The sequence below is a fragment of the Zonotrichia leucophrys genome, chromosome 13 (assembly GCF_028769735.1).
Source record: "Zonotrichia leucophrys gambelii isolate GWCS_2022_RI chromosome 13, RI_Zleu_2.0, whole genome shotgun sequence".
NCBI classification, from domain to species: domain Eukaryota; kingdom Metazoa; phylum Chordata; class Aves; order Passeriformes; family Passerellidae; genus Zonotrichia; species Zonotrichia leucophrys.
In genome coordinates this window covers 8779155-8798007 of record NC_088183.1, presented here as the reverse complement: position 1 = coordinate 8798007, position 18853 = coordinate 8779155, and the positions used below count along the sequence as shown (strand labels likewise).

The window sequence follows — 18853 nt, the reverse complement described above, 5'->3', positions numbered from 1 at the left end:
CCCCTGCCCAGCTGGCTGCCAGACCCCGGCTCCCAGCCAGCCCTCGTCTTACTGGAACCTTCTTCCAAAAGTTAATGATTGAAAAACTGGGGTTTTTGCTAGATAGAAATGATAACAATATAGATATATATATTTAAATTAAAGAATAAAACACATTGGCCCAATGAGGTTTGAACAGCATGCCTACACTACACCACAGGAATACAGCAGCTTCTCCACACAGTTTATTTTCAGACAAATTATAAACTATTAATACACCTATGTGAAAGGACAAACAGCACCTCTATCAAGAAATTTCTTATCTTGTTTTGCAATTTGATGGGCACTGTTAACTGTACCTATTAACAATTTTGTCTAAAATGTATGTCTAGCATAAACACATATATACGAACTGTAATATAACATCTTATAGAATCACAGAATTAAACAATGGGATTGGATTGGATTGCAACACACCTAGAGTTACTCCCTTCAGTGACTCATTCTTATTTCTGGAGAGACAATATTAGACTGCTGTTGCATTTCTGAAAGTGCATCTCATAAGGATTTGATCATATAAACCCATATTTTACCTCATAATTATAAAGGAAGGCTTTTGCAAAGAGGCATATAGATGAGCCATTGTTTTCCTAATTGTATTTCAGGCTCAGTGTGTACACTAGGAACATTTACAAAATAATTTGGGTGATTTCTATTCCCAAGACAGGCTGCTTCTTGCTGCCTGCCTGTGCAGCAGCTGGTGTCTAGCAGAGCAGCTCATGAGCTCCAGCAAACACGACATACTAACCCACTTTCTGGGCAGGAGTCTCATTCGCTGCTCCAGTCTGCTGTGTTAGGTTTAAATTGTTAAAGCTGCTGAGTTTGATCACAAAGTTTAAGTGTTTGGGTTTTAAATGAAGAATTATAATTAAACTTTTAAAAGGAATGGCTACAATATAGGACTTATTTAGCTTAGCACACTGATACAAATGCAACTGCTTTCAGAGCCAAGCTAAGACTGACCCCGAATACCCTTCAGCATGGAAATGATGGGGCCTGTGTGAATTCCAGCCAAAGCCCAGCACCATGGCCTCCTCTGTGATCTTCCAAGAGCTGAAGACAGCACTCAACCAAGAGCTGTGTCCTTTGGTTATGCGGATTTGTCAGAATCATGATCACAATGAAAATGAAGGAGAGCTTGCATTAAAAAAAATCCTGCAATGAAGTTCAGCTATGCCAAAGTATGGGTGTCAAAAAAGCTGGTGGTGAGAACTTTTTGAGACCTCTCTGTATGAACTGGCTTTGTACAGCACAATATACTGTATAGCCTCTTGCTTGATTTTACAATAAACATCCTAATTTCATTAATTTTTTTCCCCTGAACTCTCTCCTCTCATTTTCGAGTCTGTCTGTTAAAAAGTAGATAAGAAATGGCCAATAATTTCTAGACTTTTCACACTTGTAAAGTGTGAAAGTCCTTGTAAAGCTTTCAAGTTCATGGCATACTGCTTCCGATTTGACACATATTCAGTTTTTGGTCTCAGGGAAATTTTGATTTCCTGAATGTTTTCTTATACTAATTAACTCATGCCTTTATTCAAACCGTTTTTCTTGATTACTACTTCAAAGCCCAGTGATAAAAAGATCTCAATATCATTCTTGATCAAAGTGCAGCAAGAGTATGTATTATGAAACCTGTGTGAATTACGACGCAAAACATTCCTGTAAACACCATAAACATGAGAAGTGTGTCTTTCTGTAAATCTGGTTTGAGGACAGACAACCACAGGAGGAAGGCTAAGCCTGACTGTGCGTGGCTTTGACGTGGGCAGTAAGGGTTTGGGAAAGGAGAGCCTGGATGCAGGGTACCTGTGTCAGGGCCAGCCTGGAGGGGCTCTGAGCAGCCTGCTCCAGGGAAAGGTGTCCCTTGGAAGGAGTTGGAGCAGCCTGACCTTTATGGTCCTTTCCACCCAAACCATTCTGTGGTTCTGTGATCCAGTGATGCAGCTGAAGATGCCAAGCTCTGGTGTCAGGCCCTGGGGTATGACTAGAAGACAGAATCTCCTGGGTGGGCCCATGTTTGTGCCTATTTCCTTCCAGTACTGTCAAATCCATGGCTAATTTTTTTTTTTATTCAAATATACCTGTAAGCATTTGAGCAATAGTGACTACAGCTATAAAATGCATAGAATTCTTCTATACTATTTTATACTTGTCCATTAGGTATAAAATGGACAAGTATGGGTATAAAATGTGTTTTATAAACACATGTAGGTATAAAATATGTTTCTGGTAGACCAGATCAAAACAGGAAACTCTCCTATACAGAAAGCCTCAGAGATTAACCTATATGAATGTGTCTAAGGTACATTTGAACCTGTTCCTGCACAGCAGCCCAAAGGTTACTGGCAATGCACCAGAGAAACCCATGACTGGTGGATTTAGATAGTAGCTGCAAATCTGCACTAATCTCTGTTTACAATCTATCCTCTACTACTGTCTACAGAGAGTAACTACTAAGCTGAAGATGGATTTCATAGCAGTATATACTGAAAAAAATCAGTTTTAAATCATCTACTAGGTACAAAATACTTGAAAAATTTACCTGGAACCTAATCTCCTACTTCCTGTAAACTCTGAATAAAGCAGTCAAGAACCACATAGGTAAGAGTAACTTTAGTAGATTTTTTAAACTATATTGATTTTAAGAGTGTGGTGCATTTTGTCTCTCTGTTTGAAGAAATTGAAGATGACTTGAGGAATTGAGGAATTTGAAGATGTCACAGTGACTGTATGACAAATATTCCTTTCAGTTTGTTTCATTAGCCTTTCAACATTTTCTAGGCTTTTACATGTGTGAGAATAAACTGTATTTTGAGGTCACACGAATAGTCAGTTAACTTTTGCCAGCTTTGGTTTTATGTAGGGCAGATATAATCTACCATGGAAATGCTGCACATGTTTAGAATTACCTCTTCAGAAAAAAATTATTGAAAGGCTTATTACTGGTAAATAATTGCTATATGCAAGAGCCAGGAAATTCGTGGCTGCAAGTGTTTTGCAGTTGGTAATAAAAGCTCCGTTGTTCAGATACAGCAAGATATAACCACAATAATAATGCATTGCATCACTGATCAGCGATGCACTGTGCAGTGTGTCTGCATAGATTAAATCTGAAAGGTTTTTTTGCAAATTATGCTTTAGATAACACATGAAAAGGCATACTTTGGGCATCTGCAGTTTAGACATGGTGCAGTGCTCAGTCCTCTCTGAGTGGGGTGCTTTGGAGAGGTCCCAGAGAAGATACATACAGCAAGCAGGGAAAGCCTTGCTGTTCAGGATAGGGCCCTTTTTGGTCAAAAGATTGCTAGGAAATCAGTAATAGCTGCTTGTACACCATCCTTCTTTGAGTCTCTGATTCTATGCCTAGCTCCCACGGGAAGGGCAGGGGATGGCTCTGCCTGGAGGGAGCAGCCCCTGGAAGAGGCTCGTGCAGCAGTTTCCAAGGGTAAGCTCAAGGAGAGCTTACAGGCACTTCATGACAGGAAATGATGGAAAATACATGTGGCAGGAAATGAAAATGAACCAGTGTGTGCCCAGGTGGCCAAGAAGGACAATGGGACCTGGTCTGTACCAGCAACAGTGTGGCCACTGGGACCAGAGAAGGGACTGAGCCCTGTACTGGGCACTGGTGGGCCACACTTCCAGAGCTGTGTCCAGTTCTGGTGCCCTCACTGCACAAACACTGCAGGACTGGAGTGGCCCAGAGAACAGCAACGGAGCTGGGGCAGGGTCTGGAGCACAGCTCTGGGCAGGAGCAGCTGAGGGAGCTGTGGGGCTCAGCCTGGGGATAAGGGGGCTCCAGGGGACCTTCTTTCTCTCTACAAGTCACTGACAGCAGGGTGCAGCTAGGTGGGAGTCAGTGACCAGGCAACCAGCAATAGGTCAAGAGGACATGGTCTGAAGCTGGACCAGGGGAGGTTGAGGTTGGGCATTAGGAAGAATTTCTTCCCAAAAAATGTCATCAGACATTGGAATGGGCTGTGCAGTGGGGTCACCGTTCCTGCAAGTGTTGAAGGAAAAGCTAGACATGACATCAGTGCTGTACCAAAAATCACACTAGGAAAAGCCAGTGTCCATGAAAAAGACAGAAGAGCCCTGAAACTTTATTCCAATAAACAGGGAGAGGCCACTGGGGCACAGGCCCATGGGATCTTCCCTCTCTTGAGCTTTCAGAGGGCGCAGTCTCCTTCTATCCTCAACTCCTGGCCACATGTTGTACTCTTCCTTTCCCCATAAGCTGAGGCAGTAGGAAGGTACAGCCTTCCCCAACCGCCTACCCCATATTCCCCCTTGAAGCTGTAATTTTACCCCAAAGTGCAGAAACTCAGGCTTGTGCATTTTGTCAGTTTCAGGAGTCAAACCACGGCTTGACGTGGGTAGAAACATTAAGACCTATGTTGAAGACATTGACACCCATATCCTCTCCAATGAACTTGCTCGGAAAGACACGAGCACACATCCTTCCTATCAAGTGCCACGGTCTGTTTGACAAGTTGGTGTTGGTCACAGATTGGACTCAATGATCGCAGAGTTATTTCCAACCTAAGTGACTGTGTGGCTCTGAGATGGAGGCCTAGTGAGGGGGAACCAACCACCTCCTGCTCTCAGGGCCAGGAGCAGCCCCCATCCATGCGGGGCTGTCACCGCTGGCCCCAGGCCCACACCTCGGCCCCCCCATTTTAGCGCGGGCCGAGGGCGCCGGGCGCGAAATGGCGCCGCCGTCATCACGTGCCCGCCGCCCGCGGCCTCGCCCGGCGCCTGCGCTGGGGCGGCGGGGCCGCGGCTCCGCCCTCGGCGTGTCCCGGGCGCTGCGGGCTGAGCGCGGTGCTGGCCCTGCTCTGCCCCTGCTCGGCGCCTCGGCCCGGCCTCACGCTGCGAGGGAGCCGCGCACCGGCGGCGGTGAGCGGCGGGGCGGCCGCGGGGACCGGCCCTGGCGCGGTGGCCGGGGGGAGGGGGGGGTGTGCGGGACAGGCCGCGGGGGCGGCCCGGGTTGCGGAGACAGACGGGCGGACTGACGGACGGACAGACAGGCGCACTCCGCTCCTGGAGGCTTAAATTCAACCTGAGCGCCCAACCTCGTGAGGGGCTCGGTGTGCGGTGCCCTGGGTTTGTGCCATCCCGGGGGCTCTCACCAAGCGCGGTGCCTGGGAGCTGATTTCCCCATGTAAACAGCTGCCATGGCTTGTTGAAATCGGGTAGGAAGGTTTCAGGAAAACCTATGGAAGTAACGATTGTTTTCAAGAAAACCTATAGAAGTAACAATTGTTTTTTATTCCTGCCGTGGGCGTGTTGGTGAACCCATGAGAAAGCTTTTCTAAAGAGCTGTGCAGCTTCAGATGTCGTTGAGTAAACGAGGGGTCCTGGGCTTGGGGCACAGAGGTGGTTTCCTTCAAAAAATAATGCATCGCTAGATGTCCAATATCTAAATTTCACCACCGAAATAGTACTAAAAGTTGCAATGCATTTGTATTTTTTTGAGTTAAAATTAATGCAAGCATTAAGATGTTCAGCTGAATATGGTTATTTTTAGAACTCTGAGGGTTTGTCATAAACGTACTAAAAATGTGCTAAATCCTTTGAGTCAGAGGCTCAGTTTTGAGAAAAAAATAAGGACTGATTAAAAAAACCCTAAATAATCCTCTTCAGAAGCAAAAATGCCACCCATTAAAAGTCTGATATGCCCTAGATGAAGAAAAAGCTTAATCTCTGAGCTCACCATCCTGAAGGACGAGATCTTCTGAGAATTTGGCTTAAAATGTGTTTTTCACCTATGTTTTGCACCGCACGCAGTGGTTGGATTTGTAGTGGCTGCAGTTTTCCAGGGCTGCCTGCCCAGACTCTGCATTCCGAGTTCCTTAACGTGGTGAGGGGGTGGCCTCGGGTGCTGTCACTGAACTGCGATTTCTTTAGAGACACTGATTGATGGGACCGGTATTGCAGCCGTGTAAAGCAGGTCCGTAAACAGTAATTTCCAGGTGTTAGAAAGTTAAACCTTAACGATGAAGATGCCAGGTTTATCCCAGAATATTTCCCAGCTTGTTTATTTGGAAGGGTTTTTATTTTTCAGGAACTCAGTTTTTGCTGCATTTGTGTTTGGTTGCTACTGTTTCTACTAGAAACCTGATTTTATGGTGTTTTATTAATTCCTGTTGAGTCCCGGTGTTAAGAACTGGAAGGGAAATCCAGAAATCAGAGGAAGCAGTTACATTTTGTGGCTTGAATCTGTAATAAGTTTGTTTACAGTAATGAAACCTTTTTTTGGACTGATGATGTAGCCTGGGTGGCTTGTTTAACAGAACCACTGCTGACCACTTTTCAAATCCCCCACCAAGCCCCCATGGCACAGGAGAGGTTTTAATGTCTTAATTTCAGCAGAAGTTTACAGCTCTGTTGGCGGGATAAGTTGCAGAAACAGTTAATTAACTTGATTTTTTTCTGATTCCTGTTGGCTTTAGTGCATTTGAGGTAGTTTGAGTAGGATAATGTGCAGCTGTCAAAATACTGGATCACAGGTAGAGCTGTGTGGGGGGCATGCACCAATTTTTGATACTTTGCTTATACAAATGAGGATATTAATAGTTTTGGTGCATCTCAGCAGTTATCAAAGTCTTTCATTTCAGTGACTGTGTTGCTGCTGTTTATCTTTGATAATCATTTGGATAACTACCTTAGATAACAATTCACTGTTGTTTGCATAACAAGCTTGTATTTGATTGCATCTCTGATAACTGTAATACTTTATTTTATACATTTCTGCTTACATATGCTAATATTTACATTGCTTTGGATGGTTCTTTTGGTCTTAGACACTCAGATGTACATTGGATGTACATCTGATTATGTTTTTACTGCTAAGAGTCACTTCCAGTAATTTTTTTTTTTAAATGTACTATCTGAAATTCTGCTAGTTCTTATCTGCAGTGTAAAAGTATGAACTTCCTTCTCTTCTGAGGGGTCTTGGGACAGGTCTGTTCAAGAGAAGCTCTCTTCCTCAGGGATACTCTTGGTTATTTGGCTGTTACAGGTCCCATCTCTGTGAAATTCAAAAGCCTGCTGAGCATTGTAGGTAGTCTTTATTGACTACCTACATTTGATACAATTATTATTACAAAAGGATATTACTGTCCTTTCCTTGATTTTTCAGATGTCAGTTTACTATTAGTAATTATTTTTGGCTGTGGCTGCATGAAGGGTGTTGGGAAGAACATTGAAATCCTGAGTTCAGAAGAGATGCAAGGGAACTCATCCCCCATCCCATGATGGGGTGTGTAAAAGCAATGTAAAGCTTATCACAACAAGGATTTCACGGTTTTGTTGTGTTTTTATAAAACAAATTTCTTTGCGATGTTCCTGTGGGTAAAGCTTTGAATATTTAATTATGATGGAAGACTGAAACAGAAGCATACTGTAATGTCATATTAAAAGAAAACAATGTGGAGGGAGGCAGGAGACTGCTGATGTGAAGCCCTCGATGCAGTGCCTGTGGTGCACCTGGCCGGGTGTCCCGGGCTGTCACCTGGCTGCCAGGAGCTCGTAAACAGGGAGGTGGCTGCGGGCTGGGAGCTCTGTTGTTGTCGGGAGCAGCTCCTGCCGTGTGACTGCAGCCAGGCCCGGGCTGTGCACGTTTGTGCGGGGAGCTGAGCCATGTGGCCTCTGTGCTCACCACAGGCCATTAGACAGCCTGGCCACAGAAGGGAAAAAGGCAGGAAAAAACATCTGGGTGGGTTTTTTTCCTCTGTTTTTCATGACTCTTAGATTACTTTGGTAGCTACGGTGTTGTTTATCAAGATTCACTAGTAGTGATAATGATAATGCAAATACTGAATAACTTGCTGTTTACAGTACTTTTGACCAGGAAATGTAAATGCAGTTGCAACATTTGTTTCCTATCACTTTTATACTTAATCGGATCTTATGTTTCTTTCAGTGATAATATTTGCGTTGTGGGATAAGCTACCTTGTGTTAAGATGACCCCCTCAAGCTCCTTTACAAAAGCAAGAAAATTAATAAATTGATGTCAGCATGTTTCCCAATCATTTTTGCATTGGATGTAATATGAAATATTTTTTTTTTCAAAACTAACACAGGTTTTTATGGCCTTTTATCTGGACAGGAGGGGAAAGCAGACAGATGCATGTGAGTGCCCCATGGCTGCAGCTGCCTCCGTTCACTCATTTATTGCCTATTGTAACTTGGAAGAATTCTTTAGGTAAGAAAGTTGTTTCAAAGTATGTGATTTATAAACGTCATACACTTCTCTTTGAATCTTTAAATTGCATCTCAGTGTATAATGTTATTTAAGCATGCTGTTTATATGTGGCATTATAAACCTTTCATTTGTTAGACACTGACAGTACTTATGGAAATGAATTCTGGTGCTGTACAGACTCTGCTCACTTCACAGGAGAGAGAACATGTGATACTTGCAGGCTGTGCAATACAAGGCCACCATAAATGACAGATTTCTTCAGGTGCCTCCCACAAACAGATTTACTAATGAGTATCAGCTTTCTCTTTATAGACAAGCATGACTACTCAGCTCTAAATTTTCTGTGTGTGAGCTGAGCAGCAGCATTACTTGCACAGATTGCAGTACTTGAGTTTGATTTTGTGTGGAAGATGGGGGCTGCTTCTCATACATTCCTAAATAGTGTATACTACACCTTTGTTAAGCTTGGCATCTATAAAACTGATATTAACTGGTAGTTTTTCTAAAGATGATGATATGATCTGGGGAAATCAAGAGTCTTGTCCAATTTTTAAAGAAAAATAGAGAAGTTCAGCATTGGAAGATTTATCTAGGTGTTATTACTGGTTGAACACAATACCTGGTAAACATCTTCTGTTTTTACAATGTGTCATGATTTAGTGAGGTGGGTGTTGCTGTTCTTGTAGCTTTCCATTAGAGCATCTTCAGCTAATGTAAAATTGGTAACTGGATATGGGGGGGTTTGGGTCTATTTTCTCATAGTGCGCCGAGGTACTCTGTCATATCAAGACACAGGATGGTTTTTTCATTAGTTTGTGGGAGGATATTTGTACGTTATTGATATATTTTTTTCTAGATACAGTTTAATTAGCCAATATTGTTTGTTTACTGTCAAGATTATCATGGTGCAGTAAGCATACTTTTGGAGTAAAAGTCAGTAAAGTTTAACATCAAGGATCCTCAAATGTCACAGTATCAGAGGTCCTGTCTTTAAGTATAACTTTTGATTCACATGGTTTTGGCATAGACTGAAAATTTATAACGTGTATATAGGCTGAAAAAAGTTAAACATTTGTTTTCAAGGTTTGTAGTTTTCTTTGGGTAATACTCGAGAATTCAGAGGTGTATCTGTGTTGCAAAAGAGTGCTTATGTGACTAAAACTATGGATAATAAAAAAGCTATTTTTTTGCCAACTGTTACACCTTCCCCTTAGTTAAATGGTATTTTTCAGATAATGTTTGGTAACACTGATGTGCTTGTTACATTCTGTTGCTCTGCTTCCACATCTGCCCTCAGAGCAGTGGGTTCTGTTTGTCTCAGTCTCTGTTCCAAATTGATGTCAGTCTTTCCTATGGCTTTCCCAGACACTGCAGAACAGTTTTTCTTTGGTTGGTGGCTTCACAGGTCAGTTCATCTTCTGGGACCCATCCCTGCCTTCTGGTTAAGGAATCCATGCACACATACAGGATGACTCAAGAGTGGGATGGATGTTCAGATACCAGAAAGGTGCTGGTAACTTGACAGGAGCCTCCACATTCTTTGGAGGTAGGGCTGTGTGTGTGTGTGTAAATCTCTCATTTGAATGCTGCCTGGATTATATCACAAGGGACTGTCATTTAGCCAATTTCAGTTGTGTTTTAAAATATATACTGTTCACAAGGATTCAGAATGAAATCAGGATTCTTATTTTTGCAGTAAATATTGGGGCTTCGTACAATGCATAACCAGTGGAACCTTTTTCTGGCTTTGCATCCCACAATGAGTAATAGGAATTAATTTTTCTAGATATAAAGGACTGTAGTGTAGAATTCTAAACCTAGAAATTCTGGAGACAGCAGTTTCTAAAGGCTGTAGCATCAAGAACAATTTCTGGCCAAATTCCAGCAGGCAGAGCATAGATGCTGTGTATATCAGCAATACTATGCTACATCTCTTCCTACATCTGGAGTGCTGCTTCTGGTCTGTGGCTTGACCTGTGCTTTAGGGAAATGCCCTTTCTGGTTGTTCTCAAATGTCAGAGCTTCCCTGGGGGAGCCAAATCAGCAGCCATGAAGTTCAAGAAAGTTTCAAGTAAGATAGGAGAAATTACCATTTGTATCAGAGACCAATCTTTAACCAAGATGTGTAGATCTGCATGAGAACAACAGTAGCAAGGAGAAGCTTCTCAAACAATAGCATTTGTTCAATTTCATTTTTTTGTTCTGGAGTTTTGTTTTAGTAAACATCCAAGTCTATAAATCCTCTGAAGTAGGGAGGAAGAAAAACAATCAGCAGGTGTATTTGACTCAAAAGGTATTTAGCCTTTGCTAAATTTAGCAAGGCTGTGATCAACTGTAAGAGAGAGTTTTGTAATGGTTAATTACTACATCCACACTTAATGGTTTGGAATGCCCATTTGTTGTGTGACTTAAAGTAGTCTAAAGTCATAAAACGTGGTTGTGTAGATGACAACTTGATGGTCTAATAGCAAAATGTTTATTCATGCTGAGCCTGCATCTTCATTACATTAGTAACACTATTAGTGTAAGCCACATGTCTACTCAGGGAAGAAAAACTATTATTTAATATAATTTAAAGAGTGTTGCTGGCTTATCTGTCTGCATATATTGCTGATGGAAATTTAAATAGACTGGGTGAATATGTATAAGAACTGCTAAAATAAATCCCTTGATGATTGAGATAATTTGTCAGGAAGTCAAGGAGTAGTAAAGCTGGTTGTATGAACAGTCCCTAATAAATTGGCTGCATTTTTCTTTCTCAAAGAATGCACATGCTTTTTTTCATAAAAACTGAGTTTATCAGACACTCATGAGCCAAACAGATCAGGTTTTATAGGTTGGGGAAAATGCCAGGTAAATTTTTGATAGGTTAGTATGTATTTTGGCAGCTGTTTTTGCAATACACAGATTTGTGGGTGGTTTTTTTTCTTCCTTTCTCCCTCCCCTCCATAATAAAGATACTAGGGAAAATTTTAAGTCCAGAAAAAGCAAGCTGTGGGGGTTACCATGGAAGTTTGTTCAGTAGAAATAGATAATAGGCTCTGTTCTTTCTTGAAAAATGCCTGGTTTGAGAATACTCACTTCACACAGGTTGGGAAGAGAGAAGGTCTGGATGAACATCTGGTTAGTGGGATATGGGAGAAGGGGCTTCAGCTTCTAATAAAATGAAGTGGCAAAGCCAGTTGTTGAAAATTGAGCAACAGAGTTCAGTCTAGCATGGACTTGGTTAGGTTCTACTGCTTCAGCCTGTGAAAGCAGAGCTTTTTTATTATAGTGCTCTTCTGAGCTCTGGCCCATGAGGCAGATGTCCCTTGCTGAAGCAGGTCTGTGCAGTTTGCTGATTTCCAAGGTCATTGTCCTTTTCCTGCTGAAAAACAGCATGTGAAGCTCAGTTACTTTGCCCTGCTTTGATAAATGGCCTCTGAAGTTTTTTACTGTTAGTTATGCAGACACTTTGCTCTGCTTGACATTATTTGGAAAAAAAGCACACTGAGGAAGGTGGGCAAAACTTTTCTGACTTCTGAACATGACTGTGTTTAAAAAAGGAGTTTATGAGTTAGGTTTTTTAGTTGATAAACCTTTTTTAGAGGTCATGAGTAGATTCCGTAGTGTGTCAACTGAGTTTAAATTTAAACAATCCCATTTTCTACTTCTGAATTAAATTGCTTTTAAATTCTTCTTGATCCCAACAAAATGCTTTATGTACTATGAAATACTACTACATGAAACTACACTTGGTAAATTAACAAGTCCAAGTTCTCTAAAGTAACATCATCCAAGTTGTACAAAAGAACAGGTATTGAAAGAGAAGGTCCTTGCCAATATCTGTGCCCTGGATATTGACATATGGATATGCTTCTTTTCAAAATAATGTGCTGTATTTGAATGTTCTTAAGTTGTTATTACTTACTGTGTTTCCACTGGCCTTTCTCCCTTCCTCCCATAATATTCTGTGTTTTTCTAGAGACCTGTTGCACGTGAGACCTTTCAGAATACCTGTGTAGTTTGAATACCTTGGATTGTTACGTTCTGAAACTTTCACCATGAAGAGAGCTGGGCAGAAGGTGGTGGCTGGAACTGAAGCTCCTGGAACATCACAGACAAGCAAAAAACAGAAAACTAGTTTATGTGGCTCAGGGTTTGGGGAATCTGAGCCGTGCACCTCAATGGACTGGGGCAGCCTTCCACACCACGTGATCCTGCGTGTTTTTCAGTTCCTGACTTTAGTGGATAGAGCCAGGGCATCTTCTGTTTGTCGAAGGTGGAATGAAGTTTTCCACATCCCAGATCTCTGGAGGAGATTTGAATTTGAACTTAGCCAGCCAGCCACTTCTTACTTAAAGTCTACACATCCAGATCTCATTCAGCAGATTATCAAGAGGCACGCTGACCATCTGCAGTACGTCAGCTTCAAGGTAAGCTGTGGCTGAGCTGTGGGTCAGTGGCACGTCACTGAGCACGAGGGATGCAGCTCTTCTGTGTCAGCTGCCTTAAGGATTGTACCTGGCAAGCCTTGTGTTTAAAAATGCAACTACTGCAACATTTTATTTTCACACATGCAGACAGTTTCATCCAGTTTTGTACACTCTAACCTCTGCAGAATTAAGAAATAGTGGTTGTGGTGCGAAACAGAGGTGGAAGGTGAGGCAGAATAAGAGATTTGTTCAAAGTTATTCTTCAGGCTTATGAATTTTGAATCAGTTCATTATTTAGATTTATTTATTTATTTATTTATTTATTAAGATGCAAAGGTGTTGTCCATGTAGATAAAATAGATTCATTTGCTGGAGCAAGGACTTTGTCAAGTCTTTTTTGATCTCTAAAAACTGGCATTTTAAAAAATACATACATATCACTTTATTGTAGCACCAGTAGTGTTACAGTATTGCAGTAACATGAGGTTATTTGAAGACAAGACTTAGGTTTAAGGTTTGTGTTCATACTAGAATTACCCAGCAGTCATACTCAGAAAAAATTTTTAATAGTAACTTCCCTGAACTCTTTCTGGTCTTGAAATTTTCAGTCAGTGTTGCACTTTGTGCCTGTGATGATTGCAGTCAGGAGCTGAGTAGATGTGGAATCTGCAGTCTTGGGTATCCATGGTGCTGTTTTCTAAATAATACTGCAGAATGACTTCACTATTTTTAAATTGCTTTTACAGGTTGATAGTAGTACTGAGTCAGCAGAAGCAGCCTGTGACATCCTTTCTCAGTTGGTGAACTGTTCTATCAAGACACTAGGTTTGATCTCTACAGCAAAACCAAGCTTCATGAATGTCTCTAAGGTAAAGTTTTACAAACTGTAACTAGCATTTCTTAATTCACTTTTAAACCACTTCAGCTTTCCTTATGTTCTGTTCTTAAGTTGATGGCAATTTTATGAAACAGTCTCTAGTTACATTGCAATAACAGAAAAATTAGTTTCTGGAAAATAAAGGGCATTTCTTTTTTTTCTGCAGAAAAACTCCAGATACTTCGGGCTCATCGTTGTATCCAGTTACCCTTGTAGTTATCAATGTATTACAGTGAAATGATAAATCAGAGTAGATAAATAATGAGTGTCAAGTTAATTTTGTCACATGCAGCAGCATGTTTTTAAACAAAGATCCCCTCTGTTTATGTTGAAATAATTCTTTGTTACATGAAAAAGGGGATCCATGGGAAGTGTTAATTTTTGTACTTTCTGTGTTGAATGTGAGGTCAAAGCCCTGAAGTTTTGCTCATCTTATTATAGAATTTTTTCCCTCTTTCAATTTCTCTAAATAGGCTCATTTTGCATCAGCACTGACAGTAGTTTTTGTGAACTCTAAGTCATTATCATCAATCAAGATTGATGACACACCCCTTGATGATCCTTCCTTGAAGGTTCTTGTTGCTAACAACAGTGATACTCTAAAACTACTAAAAATGAGCAGCTGTCCTCATGTTTCACCTGCTGGTGAGTACTGAATGCATGTGAAAAATGGAGCTGTAAAATATATAATTGACTAAGTCTTGAGTTTGGACAGTTGGAAGGTGAAGAAGAAAGTGATTGTTAGTGAATAAGTTGGGTTGATGAATGTGGGGGTGCTGCTCACTTGACTGCATCTTCTGGAATCCTGGGGATATTTTTTCATTTTCTCCAGCTGCTTTGCTGCCTCTGATGATAGGCCTTGAGGCCTTCATCCTTCACATCCTGCTGAAAGGATGTGATGTTCATTGCTTTCCATGTGAGGGTAACCTAATGGATGCTCCTTAATGTGTGTGCAGATCTGTAAACTTAACTAACTGGTGTTCTGTGGGAATCCCTGATCCATGAATCAGCCACTGCTTGGTGGGATAAAGGAGATTATAACAGTTGTCAGTAATTGTTTTGCAAGGTGCTGAGAGTGTGTACAAATTTCAGAAACCTGTGGTGTTAGACTGTGAGTGTTTCAGCTTCCACAGTGCCCTCGTGTGTCCAGATCTGGGACTGGTGACTTCCTCATGGGTTGGTGAAGGACTCACTTCAGAATACAGCCTTGCTGAAATTTCAAAGGGCTTCAGGATCCCTTCTCACTTTCCTTTCTCCTTAGTGCTAGGAAAAAGGAGTCTGGGTCTGGTCTATTCATTTGTTCTTTTCTGGAGTCCACAAAAGATGGCTTTATCTGTGTTCTTCATATTCCTGCAGATTAGGAGGAGTTAACATTACTTAGATGTTAATTCACAGAAGGTTGTAGCTGTTAAACTGGGTGGTGGTGATTTAAATAGTTGAAATTTGAAGGAATGAGTATTAGGGAAGGGAATGGCAGCGACTTCAGCTGAATCTGATGGGATTTCAGTTGCTTCTTCGAAGCTGAGGAAATTCTGCACAGGGAGAGGCAAAGAGGAGATATGCAGATCCAAGGTGAATGTGTCTTGTGTCTTTTACTATAAAGTGTTAATGGCCAGAACTTTGTAAAAGGTTGTGGATACCTGGAACTTGGGTATTTCATGGGGTTTGGATATAAGCATGAAAACTCAAGCCAGCTTTACAGAGAACAGCTGTGCTTATATTCACTTTTTATTTTAGAGAGTGAATTTTTTTTGTTCCTCAGGTATTCTTTGTGTGGCTGATCAGTGCCATGGACTCAAGGAGCTGGCTTTGAACTACTACATATTAAGTGATGAACTGCTGCTGGCTCTTTCCAGTGAGAAGCACGTTGATCTGGAACACCTTCGCATTGACGTCGTGAGTGAAAATCCCGGCCAAGTTCAATTTCACACCATTAAAAAACAAAGCTGGGACGCTCTTGTTAAACACTCCCCCAAAGTCAACATTGTCATGTATTTCTTCTTGTATGAAGATGAATTTGATGCTTTCTTCAGAGAGGAAACGCCTGTCACACACCTGTACTTCGGCCGTGCAGTCAGCAAGGCCATGCTGGGCCGCATTGGCATGAACTGCCCCCGGCTGATCGAGCTGGTCGTGTGCGCCAATGGGCTCCAGCCCCTGGATGATGAACTGATCCAGATCGCTGAGCGCTGCAAGAACCTGACTGCCATGGGGCTGGGGGAGTGTGAGGTCACCTGCAGAGGTTTTATTGAATTTGTCAAGATGTGTGGGGGCAGGCTTACTCAGCTTTCCATCATGGAGGAGGTGCTGATTCCAGATAGTGATTACAGCTTGGATCGGCTCCATCTGGAAGTCTCCAAACACCTTGGCAGAATGTGGTTTCCTGATATGATGCCCACGTGGTAAATTCTCTGTGTGGATAAAATGGTGGGATGGGGGTGCTGCTTTCTATGCAAATAAAAAATTTAAAAATCAAATGTGAAAATTTTCTTCCAGATTTGAGTTTTTCTTCCTTGAGAAAACGTCTGTTAGACTAACAGCAAAATACTCTAAAATATTAATTATATATTGAAATAGAAAATAGATTTAAGTGTACTTAACGGTTCTGAAAGTATGTCTGTGGTTTACAGGTGCTTCAAACTTCAATGAATTTTGGCTTCTCTGAGCTTCAGTTTAAACATTCCATTTACTTTCAAGTGGGTTTGGGTTTTTGGGTTTTTTTTATGTCTTTGTTTACTCTTTCTGATCTAGTCAGAAGAGAAGCTATTTTCCTTTAGGAAATATATCTGTGGAAGGCTGGATAGAATTTTGAGTACAGTATTATTTGTCATGATGTTTTATATAGCTATTTTTTAAATAATTCATGTTTTAATTGTAAAAGCTTGTATATTAAAATACACTATCCCAGGTTAATCAGATATATTATAGCTTAAATTCATGGCAGTATAATAAAATGTTAATAAGCTTATGCCTACAAGAAATTTTCCAGCTCTAAATTGCACTTTAAGTAATTTTGTCAAATTACAGAAACTAGAGAATGCATTGTACAGTATGTTGTTTTTGTCTTATGAGCTAAAAGGATGAAAAAGAGATTTTGTTCAAATTACTGATTATAAGTTTGGTTCTAGATTGATTGCTTGAGTGAGTAATAAAGCACTTTGGAAGCTGTCAGGACAATAAGGAATAGCTTTGGATTTGGGCTCAAGTCTGTAATCAAAGACTGATGTCTGAATGCTGTTCCGTGCTTTCATTGCTAAGAAAGATTTTATAAATGTAGCTGGTAAGAAGGAAAGATCAAAGGCAATACAATTGTCTTTGATCAATTTCTGTTTGGAATCAAGAATTTATAGCACTTAAAATTGTCACTTGGAGGACTAAATGGACTGTAGAAATCTCACCTGTTTCTTCCAGAGCTTTGTGTAAGCCCTGATTTCTGGAGAAAGGCTTGCTGAAAGTAATCCTGAAATATTTAATTCAGGACTGTTTAATACTTGTTGCTATTAATTGTTTTTTGAGACAGATTGTATTATATTTATTTTCTTAAAAGGGGAAAGACATGGTGAGTTGGTGTAAATTAGAGTATGTATTTTTGTGTTAACATTTTGCACACTGTAAACTTCAATGCATTGTATATAAATTTTTGCTGTAATGATTTTGGTGCCACACTTGTTGCATCTTCCTGTTGATAATGAGAAGTCTACATGAATTTGCTGGTGGTGGTTGTCACTGTCATGGCTTAACCCTGGCTATGAGCTGAGCCCCTCACAGCCAGAGGGATGGGGGAGAGAATCAGAAGGTAAAAGTGAGAAAACTCATGGCTGGGCATAAGGAGTTTAATAGTAAAGCAAGAGCCACACAGGCAGGGAATCCACTCACCACTTCCATCAGCCATGTCCAGGAAAGCAGGGCTCCATCCCCCACAAACACAAACACCCCCTTCCTCCACCTTCCCCCAGCTTTATATGCTGAGCCTGATGTCACACAGTATGGAATGTCCCTTGGGTCAGCTGGCCTCAGCTGTCCTGTCCCTGTCACCTCAGGCTGGGCACCCTCAGCCTCCTGCCTGCTGGGGCAGTGCAGGACACAGGGCAGGGCTGGGCTCTGTAGGCACTGCTCAGCTACAGCAAAAACATCCCCATGTTACCAGTTCCAGTACAAATCCACAGCTCCATTCTACTCCTGTGAAGCAAAGGAACTACCCCAGCTAGAACCAGTGCATTTACAGCAGAGAATAAGTGAGTTTCTTCCCCATTTCCACAAAACAGCAGCTCAAGGGTTAAACCACACTTTTCTTGGACACATTTGTTCCCAGCTGGAAGCCCAAGGATTCAAGGTTACACACACCTGAGTCAGTAATGCTTTAGTGCCTGTTGCACAAGTAAGAAGCATCTCTGTGACTCTGGTTGGTAGAGGCTGTGAGCTGACCACTTCCATAATCCAGGGGATTATAATTTAAACACAAAACTGAAATATTTCCAAACAGTATTTGGTTCAAGATGTGTGGTTTGCTTCAAATGGAAATGTAATAAAGTGGTTTAACCCATGCACTAGACTCATCCATCTGTTGCACTGTGTCCTCTTGGGGTTCTCTCCTGCTAGAAGCAGTGGATGTGACAAGCCTTGGGAGAGACTGGAGCATGGCAAATTAGTCATTGTCATTTCACCTTTGTGCCTGAAACCTGATTTTCGACATGCAGACCCCAAAATGGAGTGTGAACAAAGCTTGTGAGTCATTGGGAAGTCCTGGAGTCCTCCCTGTCTCTCTAGCCAGCAGAACAGTGTTGGTGTATTTATAAACACTGGTGGCAGAGTTACAGTTCAGGAGGAAGCTCTTAAAAAGCTGCTCTGAATATTGTCCCTCTCTCAGTCCCTGTCACAAAGGCAGTGTTTCTGTGAAGCCACGAATCACAGAATCACTGAGGCTGGAAAAGACCTTTAAGGTGATCAAATGTGGCTGTTTAATGCCAGCTTGTTGCAGCTCCAAGCTTCCAGTTAAATAGGCCTGCACCGATGAATGTTGGGATTTTTTAGAGCATTTGTTCTCCCTGATCTGAACAAGTGAAGCCAGCTGGTGCTCAGGAGAGAAGCTGACAGGAATGTGCCTTCTCTGCCACAGGAGGGAGTGAGCACTCTGCATTTTAGCTGATTTTTCAGACTTTGAGAAAGCTTAGAGCTAGTCATTGCTAATTTCCTGATTGTCTGGTAAATGCAAATTCCAATAAAAACTCAAATCTTTTTTTGTTTTGTGAGTCTGTTGCCATCCAACAGACACTGCTTGTGTAAGGCTCAAAGTATTGAGTAGGTGATAG

At 41.5% G+C, this 18853-nt stretch overlaps 1 protein-coding gene across 3 annotated transcripts; it reads left to right on the top strand.

Annotated features, from left to right (window-relative positions):
* The first annotated feature begins 4799 nt into the window (after positions 1–4799).
* LOC135453763 (F-box/LRR-repeat protein 21-like) lies at positions 4800–18089 on the top strand. Of its 3 annotated transcripts, none has more exons than XM_064725105.1 (7): positions 4800–4941; positions 8157–8252; positions 9658–9798; positions 12217–12667; positions 13414–13536; positions 14018–14189; positions 15307–18089. In XM_064725105.1, the coding sequence occupies exons 4-7, from the start codon at positions 12296–12298 to the stop codon at positions 15948–15950; spliced, it is 1311 nt and encodes a 436-aa protein (XP_064581175.1). In that variant the 5' UTR covers positions 4800–4941; positions 8157–8252; positions 9658–9798; positions 12217–12295; the 3' UTR covers positions 15951–18089. The 3 variants fall into 3 exon arrangements, with proteins under 3 accessions (XP_064581175.1, XP_064581177.1, XP_064581176.1); XM_064725107.1 differs by having other exon boundaries at positions 8131–8252; XM_064725106.1 differs by lacking the exon at positions 4800–4941 and adding an exon at positions 5140–5237.
* Positions 18090–18853: the final 764 nt, after the last annotated feature.